Source organism: Malaclemys terrapin, chromosome 3 (genome assembly GCF_027887155.1).
Source record: "Malaclemys terrapin pileata isolate rMalTer1 chromosome 3, rMalTer1.hap1, whole genome shotgun sequence".
NCBI classification, from domain to species: domain Eukaryota; kingdom Metazoa; phylum Chordata; order Testudines; family Emydidae; genus Malaclemys; species Malaclemys terrapin.
In genome coordinates, this window is record NC_071507.1 from 186,364,269 (window position 1) to 186,379,445 (window position 15,177).

General features: G+C 47.0%; 1 protein-coding gene across 2 annotated transcripts in view; it reads right to left on the bottom strand.

The window, feature by feature from the left end:
* The window catches only part of LOC128833417 (protein LYRIC-like), a 44,135-nt gene extending 32,191 nt beyond the window's left edge, over positions 1-11,944 (bottom strand). For both annotated transcript variants that reach the window (XM_054021273.1, XM_054021272.1), the window contains exon 1: positions 11,440-11,944. In XM_054021273.1, the coding sequence (XP_053877248.1) occupies positions 11,440-11,778 (339 nt within the window). In that variant the 5' untranslated portion in view covers positions 11,779-11,944. The remainder of the gene's footprint in view (positions 1-11,439) is intronic.
* Positions 11,945-15,177: the final 3,233 nt, after the last annotated feature.

Sequence of the window (15,177 nt, forward strand, 5' to 3'; positions counted from 1 at the left end):
GTGGCTGAGTTGGGGTGCAGGGACACATGGTGATGCTGGAGTACAGGTACATACAGGAACAGAGGCAGATGAGAGAGGCCAGGGGTCAGCCAGGGTCTGCATAGGGGAGGCTCCCTAACAATTCCTCTCCCTCCCCAAAAAAACTTTTCCATAATTCTCCCACCCCCACACCCAACAACCCTCCAAGTTCACACTCAGGCTCCTTCCCAGCAATTACTTCCCTCTCCCTCAGCTCCTTTGTTACCTCTGACTCCCCCAAACCTTTGCACTGCTTCTGAGGGGTGCAGGAAATATGTTTCTGTATTGTAGTTTAAATTAATTATTACTCAAAGTTCTGTATTAATATGTCCAGTAAGGAATCTATTTGTCAAAAAAAAAAAAACATTTCCTGAATCATTTTTGTTGTCTGTATTATTAGAGACATACTTGCTGACAGGTATTTTTAAATAAATTACCAAAATATTTGAAACTGGCATGATTATATTGTGTTATTTTGACAAATAAAATATGCGGAATTTTGCAGAATTTTGTGCACAGAATTTTTGGCGGAGAATTCAGGAGTAATAATCCCAGATAGATGCTGTTTTAAATCTAAGACACTTGTCGCTCTCACATTTTTCGGCAGGGAGTCCAACAGGTTAATTGCATGCTTTTTAAAAATGTCCCTATATTTGTTTTAAATTGGTTGTCTTTCTCTTTTTGCATTAAAATGTTCAGTACCTCCTCTCCCCCTGCTGGCCTCCTCTTTCCATCTTTCACTATTTTATATAGCTCAATCATAGCAGAACAGGAAGGAAAGCCGTCATCAGAGCAGCTGTGTACTTCTCTCTTCTGCACAGTCTCTTTGTCTCAATAATTTTCGGTCCACTCTAGACCAGTGGTTCCCACAGGTCTGGGGCCCACTGGAGGGCCGCAAGCAGTTTTCAGGGGGTCCACCAAGCAGGGCCAGCATTAAACTTGCTGGGGCTCCAAGCCCTGCCACCCAGGGCTGAAGCCAAAGACTGAGCAACTTAGCTTCCACGGCCTCCTGTGGTGTGGGACCCCAGGCAATTGCGCTACTTGCTACCTTCTAACAGGAGCCCTGGAGCCCTGGACTGTGGAGTTTTTTATAGTGTGTTGGGGGGACCTCAGAACATGGGCGGTGTGTATAATAGACCAAGGAAGGCTTAGCCTTCTCTGGCGCTGGCGCCGACCCGACGCCAAACTCCTGGGCCACAGTGGCCCTGCCCCTTCCCCAAGACCCCCACCGCCTGCTGCTGTGCTTCCTGTGCCTGCCTGCCATCATGTCTCCTCCACTCCCCCCTTCCCCCCCCGAGTTCCTCGCTGCTCACCGTGTCCCTCCTCCTTGGAGACATGGGAGTGAGGAGGGATGCGGAGACTGAGAGATAGCGGCTGGCCGAGTGAGGAGGCTCGGCCTGGTGCTGGGGCTGGCGGCTCAGGGGCGGGAGCAGCTGCTGCCTGGGGGCCGGCGGCTTGACCCAGCACCTCCTTTTACAGGAGAGGGGTGTTTCAGGGCTCTGGCGTGCGGGGGGGTGGGGCTTTGGGCAAAAGGGGCAGGGCCAGCGGGCTAGCCTCTCCAAAGCGGAGGTTCACCCACCGCCCATGTCTCAGAAAGAAAAAGGTTGAGAACCCCTGCTCTAGATCATTCCTATTTCTGTTAGGTCTTTTTCTAGCAATAATGTGGTATTCTAGGTATTCTAGATAATATACCATCAATTTATATGTAATGATATTATAGTATTTTAATATCATTTTTCTTTATCATCTTCTTACTATGGTCTATGAGCTGATTAAATTTTTAATTGATGATGCATATTAAGCAAACATCTTAAATTATAACAAAGAGTCCTGTGGCACCTTAATGACTAACAGATGTATTGGAGCATAAGTTTTTGTGGGTGAATGCCCATGCGTCTGACGAAGTGGGCATTCACCCACGAAAGCTTATGCTTTCACCCACAGGACTTTGTTGCTTTTTACAGATCCAGACTAATACGGCTACCCCTCTGATCTTAAATTATTTGTGCAATTCTTAGAGGATTAGGTCTTCTGAGTAAAAAGTTACAACTAATTCCAAACCCATTTGTTCGTTCCAATGTGCTTTAATCTACACTTTTCTATACTGGATGTAAGCTTCTACTGTATTACTCACTTAAAGTAATTCTTCACAGTCCACTTTAATGTTAACTAGGTTTCTGCAGTGACCAAGTTTTACCACTTCACCTCTTCTTCCAGGTTAATACATATACTGAACACCACAGATTTTTAGTCCTGATCCCTGGGGCACCACAAATATTATCCTCTTTCCACTCTAGTAATGAGCTATTTATTCCTACTAATTATTTCCTATAAGTTTTAATTCCATTAGGGTAAAATTTACTCCTGTGCAGAAGGCCAGCACAAGGGTTTAAGTGGGATTTATATGATGCATAGAGAGAACTTCACCTGTAGTCCCTCTCCCACGCAGACTAAATTCCTTTTTAAAATTCACACTCTGTTACAGGTCTCTCACCTCAAGAGTCTACCAGTAGAAGTTCTAGAACATTTAAGTCAACTTTATTGAAATCTGTTTTGTTTCTGAACAAGAAATCCTTTCATTTTTCAGTTTTTCCAAAGTAAAAATCCAACAAGCTAGAAAGCGAGTGGGAATTCTTAATTTCTTCAGGCATCCACTTGAAGATTCCTAGCCTCATTAGGGTGATATCAGCCATTAAAATTGAGCTTATGATATTTTTCACATTGCCCTCCTGCAATCTACCATTCTGCTCTATTACAAATAGCCCACTTTCCTCTCCTGTTTAAAAAAATACAGCCTTAATCATGGTATAACTATTCTAGAGCACTGCCACAGCACAATTGCATAGTGCTACATCAACAGACACTGAACAATCTGCATGACAAGCAGTCTTTTGGGAAATAAAACAGCGTGAGTTTAATTCTTTGCTAATCAAATTTTCATAGGTGAAAGCTGACATTCTGGCCAGTTGGGCTGTGATCACATTGTACTGCCATAATGACAGACCCAAGCATGAGAGACTATTGGTTCCGTGAACTGATGGGAACCAGGTGAATGAGAAACAACACGTCTGAAATTTTGAAAGGAAAGGGGATGTTTTCTTGGCAGTGAGAGTCAATGAGGGAGGCAGCCTGGGCATTGGCTTCAAGGGAAATTACTCCTAGTACCCAGAGAAAAGATAATACGATGGCAGTTTCCACTAAGGTGTAAATAGGAAGCAACAGAGAGATGCTGTGTTAACTAGCAAAGAAAGGAGACGGACTCCCCATCCAAGACAGAGGAATGTAAAGGCCTATGCATGATCACTATATACATAAACTACAATGTTGCCCCCACCCCCAAAATCATTTTGAGCTATATCATCCGCCCTCTGTAGGAAGGGAAAATTACTTCAGAAACTGCAGAGCGGACATGGAGATTCTTTCTCCTCCTCCTGGGAAGGCTAGCAGAGGAAGAAGGGGACCTGGCCTTCCAATTACTCGGATGTCCCAAGAGCCACAGGAAAACTCCACAGATCTGGGGGCATCCACATGGAAAGTCTGTTCCCCTGCACTTCCCAGGGAGGAGCCATGAGTTTTATAAGGCAATGAGTGAGGACACAAGACAAGCAGTGGGAATTAGTGCTGCAATTGTCTGCATTGAATGTTGAAGGGAATCCCAAGGGAAATCCTATGGGTTTGCCAGGAGATGATAACCCATACAGAACGTGTCCCCCAGCTCTAGCCCTCTCCTACTGGACCATCTCCCCGAAAATCATGCAGAGCAGGACCCACTGACTCAGGGAAGAGGGGTGATTCCTCTTTGGCCCTTCTGGATATTATGGTCTGATTTGATGTCAGGTAAAGAGGCAAAAGTGCTCCCCCCAGCCCTAGCCCCAGGGATAAAGAAATGTATTGTTATTTACTGGGAAGTGTTACTGTAACGAATTAAAAACATTTCAGCAAAGGATAAAGATGTAATTTTACAGGGGCAACTGATAAACTAGACCACTTCCCATGACACTGATTCAAGCAATTGCCACCTAATGTAGATGATACAATAACACTTAGCAATCAAATTTAATCTGCACCTAGACCAGAGTTTAAACTGAAAGGGTGGGGAAATGGGGCTATTTCCATGCAGGTCTGCCGACCGGGGGTGTATATGCAAAGGGAGCAATTGCCCAGGGGCCCCGGGCGATTTAAAAGGGCCTGGGGGCCACCAGCAGTGCAGCGGGGCTAAGGCAGGCTTCCTGCCCGCCCTCGCTCCGCATCACTGCTGGACACGGCCGGCACGTCCTTGCAGCCCCTGGGGAGGGGGTCTCCGCATGCTGCCCCAGCCCTGAGCACTGATTCCGCAGCTCCCATTGGCTGAGAACTGCAGTCAATGGGAGCTGCAGGGGCAGTGCCTGCAGGCAGCAGCGCATGGAGACCCCTTGGGCCCCCGCCTAGGAGCCACTGCCAGAGGGGTGTGCCAGTCGCTTTCGGGAGCCGCCCGAGGTAAGCACCAACCCCCTGGCCTCCTCCTGCACCCCAACCCCCTGCCCCAGCCTAGAGCTTGCACCTCGCACCCAAATTCACTCCCAGAGCCCACACCCCCTCCCACACCCAAACTCCCTCCCAGAGTCTGCACCCCTAACCCCCTCCCACACCCAACCCCCTGCCCCAGCCTGGTGAAAGTGAATGAGGGTGGGGGAGAGCGAGCAATGGAGGGAGGGGGGATGGAGCAGGGCCTCAGAGAAGGGGCGGGACAGGGGTGTGTTCTCAGGTATGGAGCAGGGCAGGGGGCAGGGCAAGGGTCTTTGGGTTTGCCCAATTAGACAGTTGGCAACGCTACTGGGCAGGCATGTAAAAGCCCTGGCCATGCCAGAAGAGCGCGCCCAGCAGCGTAGCCAGCACAGACATAGCACCGCCCAAATGTCAGGTAGACCGTGTCTGTGCGGGTGCGGCTAGTGTGAGCAGGGGGGGCCCATTGACTGTTCTGTCCTGGGACCTGGAACTGCTGTCGGCGGGCCTGTTTCCATGCCTCTGGAGTAGAAGCAGGTCATCCCCACTAAACTAGGAGGCGTGGTAGATACACTAGAGGGTAGGGATAGGATACAGAGGGACCTAGACAAATTAGAGGATTGGGCAGAAAAAAACCTGATGAGGTTCAACAAGGACAAGTGTAGAGTCCTGCACTTAGGACAGAAGAATCCCATGCACTGCTACAGACTAGGGACCGAATGGCTAGGTAGCAGTTCTGCAGAAAAGGACCTAGGGGTCACAGTGGACGAGAAGCTGGATATGAGTCAACAGTGTGCTCTTGTTGCCAAGAAGGCTAACGGCATTTTGGGCTGTATAAGTAGGGGCATTGCCAGTAGATCGAGGAACGTGATCGTTCCCCTTTATTTGACATTGGTGAGGCCTCATCTGGAGTACTGTGTCCAGTTTTGGGCCACACACTACAAGAAGGATGTGGAAAAATTGGAAAAAGTCCAGCGGAGGGCAACAAAAATGATTAGGGGTCTGGAGCACATGACTTATGAGAAGAGGCTGAGGGAACTTGGATTGTTTAGTCTCCAGAAGAGAAGAATGAGGGGGGATTTGATAGCAGCCTTCAACTACCTGAAGCGGGGTTCCAAAGAGGATGGAACTCGGCTGTTCTCAGTGGTGGCAGATGACAGAACAAGGAGCAATGGTCTCAAGTTGCAGTGGGGGAGGTTTAGGTTAGATATTAGGAAACACTATTTCACTAGGAGGGTGGTGAAGCACTGGAATGCGTTACCTAAGGAGGTGGTGGAGTCTCCTTCCTTGGAGGTTTTTAAGGTCCGGCTTGACAAAGCCCTGGCTGGGATGATTTAGTTGGGAATTGGTCCTGCTTTGAGCAGGGGGTTGGACTAGATGACCTCCTGAGGTCCCTTCCAACCCTGATATTCTATGATTCTATGATCCCCGCTTCTGGTACTGCTAAACCACTAGCTTATAAAGATACTTCTGAAAAGCAAATATTTGCTTTATGGAATGCACCAGATTGCACATATTTAAAAAAATACCCCAAGGGAGGATAACACTAGACTTCTCAGCAAAAGCGCCTCTTTGAACTGACCGTTTTGAAGACTGATCCAGAGAATTTTAAATTAAAAAAAACAACCACAACCTAGTTCCGCCCTGATGACTCTTGGCACTTCTTGTTACTATTTCCTAAAAGACTCTTTATTAGGGAAAGGGAGAGGCCGTGGGGAAAGAGATTGATCTCTCCATCACCATTCATGGATAAGTTATAAATTGTGACAACAACAAAGTCACAGTGCAACTTGTGACGTGTATTCACAATGTGACCACACTTAATTTTTGTTCATATAATTATGCTGATGGATTTAAGAAACATGAATCCAGCATTTTCTAATCTGGCTGGAATTACATTTGTACAAAATGTGTATAATGTACTGTAGTGAGGGGGTGTAGCCTCTCTCTGAGATTGACAGGGAGGAACCACTGCCTGCCCCCTGGTGGGCAGGACCAAGAAGGCCATGCCCGCCCCACTGGAAGCAGAAGGGCAAGACAGGAACAGGAAGTATAAAAGGTGGGCCCTGCAGCTCAGTTGTGCTAGAGCTGCTGAGGGAGACAGATGCTTCTCCCCTGGTGCCAGAGCAGGATGCTGAGAGGAAGTCTGCTGCCCAGGACTTGCCTGAGCTTCCAGAGCGTCCCACCACTCCAGACTCCAAGGAGCTGCTGGGACTACCATTGGCGGTATATCCCAGGGAGATGGAGGATGACCCATGGATGCATGTACGCCCTGAGGGGAGGGGAAGAAGTAGCCCAGGGACAGCTGACTGTAGTCTGGCTGTGTTGCTGCCTGAAGACAGGTCAGCGTGTTGCAGCTGGATTCCCCGCTGACCCAGTGGTGGAACGCTCTGCCACTCTTAGGGCCCTGGGATGGGACCTGGTGGAGTCTGGTGAGCCCAGATCCCGTTTCCACCCCAGCTCTGGGGTGGCAGCCTCCTTTCCTTAGGGCAGGAGGCCTGTGTTAGCCTATCGTCCACCAGAACTAGGATGCTAGACTATTCATTGCTCTGCCCTGCCTGAGGGCTTGGCTCCCGGACTATTGACTGCTCTACTCTGTCTGAGGGCCAGAGCCTGAAACCGTTTGGGGCTCCCCCTTGTCAGAAGGCTTGAGTCCCCCAGCGTGATTACTGCCCAGCCCTGCTCAGAGGGCTTGAGCACCAAACACCGCTAATTTCCCCTTGCTCCAGACTGCCTTTTGCAGAATGAAACAGTGAGGGGGCATGGACTTCCTTTGAGATTGACAGGAAGAGATGGCCCTGCGCTCTTACATGTCCACACGTCAGATGTGCTGAAGGAGAAATTCTAATTTGGTTCTTTTCTTGATGCACAATATTTCTCTTGAACCTGGTGCTCTTGCCACCATATTATTCTGCAGTATGAAAGACAGACAGATGGCCAGATAACTAGAGGCACTGACATTTTTAGGATCATAATGTGACTGCTCTTGAGCATGTTCACCTAGGTTACAGAGCACAACCACAGGAGCATCACAGCACTGCCACTGATGCTAGGATGGATGAGGCCATGTAGCTGTCTTCAGGGTATGTCTACACAGCAATAAAAGACCAGTGGCATGGAAGCGACTGGCCCAGGTCAGCTGACTCAGGCTGTGTGGCTATAAAATTGCAGTGAAGATGTTCGGGCTCGGCGGGTTTCAGAGTCAAGGGCTCCAGCCCAAGCCCAAATGTCTACACTGCAATTTTATAGCCCCGCAACTCAGCTGACCCAAGCTCTGAGTCTTGGTGCAGCAGGTTTTTTTAAAATCACAGTGTAGACGTACCCTTAGCAGCCAGGGCAGGATTTTAGGGGAGGAGTGGGCAGTGAACTGGTGGCACTCAGGGTTGCGGCTGGGAGCAGCATGCCAGCAGGGAACAAGAGAGGTCAGCAGAGGGCATTGTTGCACGCTCTGTGTGGAGTGCAGTGGCAGTCTGAGGCGCATGTCATGCACAGCAAGCACGCAATAGCTGAGTTACCAGTGTATTAATATGGAAGCAGGTAACTAGACGTCTAGCTAGCAGGGCATCAGCTAACTGGGCAAATGTAACAATGCAGACTCCCTGGACGGGAGACCATGGCCTGGAAAACACTGGCATGCACACATTCCAAAACTGGAAAAGATAATTAACCACCTTGCGGGGGGGTTAATTAAAAATCTCAACTTTATCAGCAGAATTACACACTCCAGGATATGCAGATGTTTGGCTGCTGTGATATATCAACACACCTGAGTGCTGGAGGCATTTTGTCTTTGGCCTCATACCTCAGCATGCACCAAAGATGGGATACTATCATGTAATATCTGCACACTCTGGCTTATGCTATTCCATACATCTTGATGTTTCATTATTAATTGTGAAATTCTTTGCTTTTTATAATCTCTGGCACTGTTTTAATATAGTTCTTGATATGCTAATTTCAGTATATTAAAGGTGTTCTGCAACTTCAGCATTAACTACTGAATTCTAAATGATTACCATCATTCAGTTATATATAGGCTTGGAAGGATTAGATTTTTATTGGTAAATGTCAATTTCACCGTACACACACAAACCAACAAAAAATATTTCCATCAATAATAATCTAAATTTACAGAAAGACAAAGTAAGAAAGATGCTGCTTGAGAATTTATTAGTTTTATTTAAGGCTCTTTACTTTGTATATTTTGACAGATGCTGTTGACTATGTGTGTTTTAATGGTCATAAGGCTTTAACTTAACTTTTTGAATCTCAACATCTACTGTACTTAAGTAATTAATGTCTAACCACGTCACTCATTGTCTGACCCCCCCCATAACTTCCTGCCACTGTGAAAATTTAAAATCAATAAAAATCAGAAAAAAATATTTCAAACCCATAATTTTGCACATTTGAACATTTAAATTGATAAAAATAAAAAAATGCTTGAAAATAAACATCAAAATTATAAAATCAAAAAATCAAATTCTGCCAAGCCTAGTTAATATGTGGTTCTCTAGGTGCACACTGCACTTTACATACATATTAGAAGATAAGGTCCCTGCTTCAAAGATATTACATTCCAGATTATACAGGTAAGACAATAAAAAATGACAAACGACAGTGTGGAGTGGGGCAAGAGAAAAGGAATGAGACAAGCAGAAAGGGCAGCATACAGTTTTGGTATGAGCACTATTTTTCATTTAATCAAGCATGAGAGGTTTTTTTTCTTCTTAGGTTATTTTTCCTGTTCTCCCTTTCTTCCCTACCCCCATCCCCTTTAGGTCCATAATTTGCCACATGTACTCTCAGATCAATTTTGATGGGCTCCCCACAGAGTAAGGTGCCAGTCAACATCAGTAAGGTTAGTAGAATCTGACCCTTAAGGAGCCAGTGTGAAAGCAAGAACCAATTGCACCAAAAAAAAGATTTAATGATGAAAACCTTAGCTTAGTAACAGCAGGTGAGCAAATGTAACATTTTAATTTACCTTTTCCCCCTTGTTATTCAGACTTATGAAGTGCCTGCTCAAATAACATGCCTACCCCAGGAATAATGTATATTTCCAGTACCAGCCCCCTCCAGCCCCAACTGTCAGTGTTTCTGCCAAAAGTGTATTTTCATATTATTTACAGCCAGATCAAATTCTTCAGCACTGATGATAATAAAACAATGATACTACTTTGTATAAAAAAGGCCTACGCTCACAGTAACATCACCAGCAGAGTGCATGCTGGGATGACTCATAGAAGCATAAAGTCCACCGGTTTAGAGCTACACTCTGCTGATCTGAAAAACAGTTACCAATGTTGAAGTAACATATTTACTGAAATTTCTTCTTGTTCTGTTTACAAAGACAATTACTTTAAGATTACTTCAGTGATGTGATCACTACAAATGCACACATATCTATTAGTCCATTATACCAGGCCAGCGTGCTGTTTTTATTTGCAAAAGAAAAAAAACGCTTGAAAAATGAACTAACCAATTAAAATATAATACAGCCAAGATTCAGCCTGAAAGTAACTTTTATGGCCAAGTAAATAAAGTCCTGGAAATAGGGATTATGATGAAAATATTGACACATTTATATATATCGACAAGAGCAAAAGATACCATAGAAGTACCATACTAAAAGAAAAATTCAGCACATATGCTCTTTTTTTCCTCCTATCTCCCAGAATGAAGCAGCTAACAGATAATACTAATAGACCAGACTGTTCAAATCTATGTTGCATCTATTCGTTTATTTTATATACAATGTGCTGTTGTGATGGTTTACATTTTGTTAACATACTAGTGTCTTTACCCAGCTGTTTTCTGTAAGTCATGCTGAGGGTTTCTGCTGCACACAGTGCCTAATGGAGCAAACTGTGGCAATGCTGCATCAAAAATCCATCCCGTTGTATCAAAACCCGACCATGATGATCAGTATGGCTGCAAAACCTCATCACATTGCAACCAAGAGCACATGGACACGCTACAGAATGAAGTTTTGATGGAACATGAATAGAAACATTTAGTGCTTAGGTCAGCCATCCTACTACCACTGAAGCCAACAGAACTTTTACTAAATACTTCAATGCAAAGGACTTAGCCCTTATTTAGCAATAAATAATAGGTATATGAACAGTAAGAAAAGGAGGACAATCCCAGAAACTATGGGAAAGGTGGCAACCCCTAAATTGTTTGGAGAATATAGTTAGTGTGCAAGATAAAAGCTCAGGCCCTGATCCTCTAAAGTATGTAGGTGCTTAACTCCTATTGATTTCCATCGGAGATAGGCACCTATATACCTTTGAGAACTGTGCCTCAGTCCTGCTAATAATACCTAATTGAGCAGTTCCACTAACTCTTATGTTTGTAAATAGAGGTTACCCTATGAATTAGGGTGCAGAGTCTAGCTCTGATGTTGGACTATGTATCTTTATTGAGAAGAGAGTAGAACAGTTCTTTCTAAACACACACTTTGAGGGGTGCGATCTGACAGCTGGCCTGCCAGTAAGGGTGATACCCTATGCTGGAAGATGGGATTGGAAGTGGGGAAAGGATGGGATGGGTCCCAGGACTGGAAATGGAATGGAAGACAGAGAAGGATCCTGCACTCATATGCAGGGAACTATGCTAAGAGAGAACCTTGTATTTGAGATGGATAGGGCCCCCTGTGCAGGGTACCAGGTTGAGAGATCAAATGACTGTATGAGCCCCCAGTAGAGGGGATGGGAGATTCACTACTGGGATCCCCTTGTGGAGAGGAGTGGGATAGGAGGGGGTCCCCTGCAGAGGGGAGTGGGAGAGAGGAATCCTGTGCTGAGAGTAGGCTGGGCCACCTGCAGTGGGGATTGGGATGGAGGGACCCTGTGTTAGGGGTTGTGTGGAAGAGAGCAGACCCCCGTGCAGAGGATTGGGATGGGGGAAGGGAGGGGACGGGCTGGTCCTTACCTTTGCCTCGTGGCTCTGCCTCGCCCTTTGCTCCTGCTGCCCAGCTATCCCGTTCTGCGTCCGCGGGGCCGGCGCTGGCAGCCGTCCTTCCTCGTAGCTGGCAGACCCAGCGCCACCCTCCTCCCCCGCCGCGCTGTGCTGGGGGCCCGGCCGCGCCCGGTCCCAGCGCCGGAGCATCCCCAACAGGACAAGCAGCGCCACGGCCCCTCCTAGCAGCAGCATGGGCCAGAGGGAAGCGAGCACCTGCGCCTGCAGCAGGGCCAGCCGCTCCGAGAGCTGCGGTCCCGGAGCCACCAGCTCGCCGGCTCCCAGGGCCAGCCGCACCGCCGACTCCAGCATGGCTGCACCGGGCGGGCCCCTCTGGACCCCGCTGGCTGGGTTCTATAGCCGCCCCCTTCCCCTGCAGAGATCGGGTCCCGGCGGGTTCTAAAGCGGCTCAGCGCCGATCGCTACAACGCGGCCCCTCGGGCTCCAGAGCTGCCCCACCTGCCGCGGAGGCGCGTCTTCCAGAATAGCCCAGGCTCTAAAACGTAGGCTTCTAGAACGTACCGGGTCCTAGAAACGGGAGTGGAGTCTGCCTTCTAGATCGCACTGCGCCGGGTTCTAGCAATGCTCCCCCAGCGCTGGGCTGAGGGGCGCCACTAGGCTCCGGGTCGGCCGATTTCCAGCAGTGCACATGGAGCGGGAGCAGTGGAAACCCTCCCTGTCCCCCCGCGCTTAGAACGCACTGGGCAGGGTTCCAGAACCCCCCGCGAGCGCCAGCGGGGTTCTAGAGCGGCATGTGGCGCTGCAAATGCAGCCGAGATCGCAGGCGCCCAGCTGCCCGGTCTCCCCCTGCCCTAGAGCGCACTGCGTGGATAGTTGGTGGCAGAGCCCCAGGAGCGGCAATAAACAGATTCAGGCGGGCCAATCGCGATGGGGAAGGGATCAGGCTGGGGGGGAACTGATCTGGGGGGGTTACGTATCTGATTACAAGAATCTGATGGCAGACGCTTTACGGTGGCCATGACAGACCAGAAATGTTTGTGCAGCCAGTTTAGGTTAGACATGCTGGTTTATGTTGCTGCAAATGGGTCCAACGCGGAGAGGGATGTTCTGCAGGGCACACCCTGTGTATTGTGTGTCAGGTCTGTATGTAGAAGCCCGTATGGTGAGAGAGCAAGATATAATGGGGTAATTGTGACTAATGTGTTTCAAAATGTGGATTCATGTGGAGGAAGAGCACTGATTAAATGACCCCACTGAAAGTCAAAATGTCAGATTTATAGGCTCTGCACTGTACAGGGCATATTTTATGACTAGGGATAGGAATCACAGAAAGAATCAAGTGATCAACTCAGTCCCTGATGTAATTTAATTCAGATCAGTGGAGTTATATGCAGCAGGGATTAATTTAATCTACAATGTGTATTCTAGAATTAAATGCACTGTGATATGTTTTTTAAAAATAATTATACAGTTTTGTCTAGAACAGTACTTCTCAAATTTTTCGTTAGTGCAGACCACATCATAATATAGAATGTCTCCTGCACGTATCTCCCCTCCCAAACACAGCTGTATAGAGACCACTTTTGCTATAATTCACAACTGAATAACATCTCTGTGGCAGTTACAACAATTGCATATCCATGTAAAATGTGTGTTGCGTTCCTCTCCAGGGCAGAGAAGTTAACAGCCTATTACTGCTAATAGCTAATGGCATTACTCCTTTAGCTCAAGCAGTGCAGGTCTCTGCGCTGGTGATGAAGGTCTTAGGTTTGAACCCTGTTGATAACCCATGGTGGGTTGTTACGTTTACAAAGAGAAGTAATGTCCTGAAAGTATCTTATGTATTTTTAGCTGCTTTTCATGTGCCTTCCCAGGTGGAGATAAAGTGGATTAGCATCATGGGACCAGCTACCTCTTCATGATCCACTGCCCATAGCTTGAGAAACTCTAGTCTGAGAGCTGGTCTACACTAGAAAATTAGATCAAGTCAGCTACATCACTCAGGGGTGTGCAAAATCCACACCCCTGAGCGTCATAGTTAAATCGCCCTAAGTCCCAATGTAGACAGTCCTCACTCGATGGAAGAATTCTTCCTTCGACGTAGCTGCCACTTCTCGAGGAGGTGGATTTACTACGACGGGAGACCCGCTTCGGTCCTGTAGTGTCTACAACAAAATGCTGCAGGGGTAAAGCTTAGCCTTAGCAGCAAGGAAGAAGCTCTGTGCTACTCCCACCGCAGCCTTCCTGATAATGTCAGAATACAATAGCCACGCCAAGGAATTATTTGTGTGATTCTTACTAAATCACCTCCCACCTCAAAACACTGAATCACAATGATCCCAGGTTTAACTCCACTGATGTCTATAGCAGGGGTTCTCAACCTTTTTCTTTCAGAGGCCCCCCTCAACATAATATAAAAACTCCACAGCCCACCTGTGCCACAACTGGTTTTCTGCAGATAAAAGCCGGGGCTGGCGTTAGGGGGTAGCAAGCAGGGCAATTGCTGGGGCCCGAGGGCCCCAGCAAAGCTAAATTGCTCAGGCTTTGGCTTCAGTCCCAGGTGGGGGGGCTCAGGGCCTTGGGCGTCAACCCCATGCGGTGGGGCTTTGGCTTTCTGCCCTGGGCCCCAACAAGTCTAACTCTGGTCCCACTTGGAGGCACCCCTGAAACCTGCTTGGGGTCCTGGACCCCTGGTTGAGAAACACTGGTTTATAGAATGCAAACAGATTTTCTCACTTGCTTCATATTGCTGTGTTTCATTCCACATTGTCCCCCTTATTTTGTGTTGCTTCTAACATAGGTGTTCTCTCAGTTAACAAAGTGCTTACACCAAGCTTCTTGGAGTCTTTACAAAGCTTAGAGATGGAATTAATATTCACCTCAGAAATAAAGACCTATTTTCAAATATTCTTCTTATAGAATAATAGAATAATATGCTAACAGAAAAATACCAATATGGCCACAGAAGAGTACCTTCCCCAGGCCTCTCCCACACCATCCCTGCTGTGTTATGGCCTGGAGAGAAGGAAGTAACAAGTCCCACAGCCAAGCAGAAACGTGCTGTACTCACCAGGACAGGAACAAGTGGGCAGTAAATGCAGAGAAACACTCACAGGCAGCTTGCAGGCTTCTGCAGCGTGGATCAGAGGCCTTAGCCACACAAAACAGGGTGAAATAATGTATGTCACACATCCCTACAACACAACTCAGTATGTTAGCAGTAAGAGCCAGCCTCGTCAGACAGCAACGAAAAGACTTGCACCAGTAGTGCCCCTTCCTAAAGTCTTTATTCACAGGTGTTAGGGGGGCTAAATTATAGCTGATGCAAAGCTGAATAAAAGGTTTTTACATAAAGGGAAAAACAAAAAGCCCTGCTTCTACCAAAAGCCAATCCAGCCTTTCAACTAGTAAGAAACAAAGCTCCATCCTCTGAAGCTCTCCATGCTGGGTTATTTTTAATGTGAATCAACACAAAGGTTCCCAGGAAACCTAATATAGCCAACTACTTGAGAAATGCATGTGACGCTGTACCCCATAATGCTTTATGGGAATATGCCATAACTGGAATATGTTTTGTGCTGCCTGTGCCATGTAACATATCTCTGTAAAGGTTATGGTCTACTATATCTGTTCATCCTATTTGTACACACATATCATTTTGTACTTGAGGTTAAGAATATTGGCTGTATACTTGCTTGATTTCTAAGTAAGCTTTGTGAGGCATTTGGTCAGCTTCTTTAGGAAGGAATT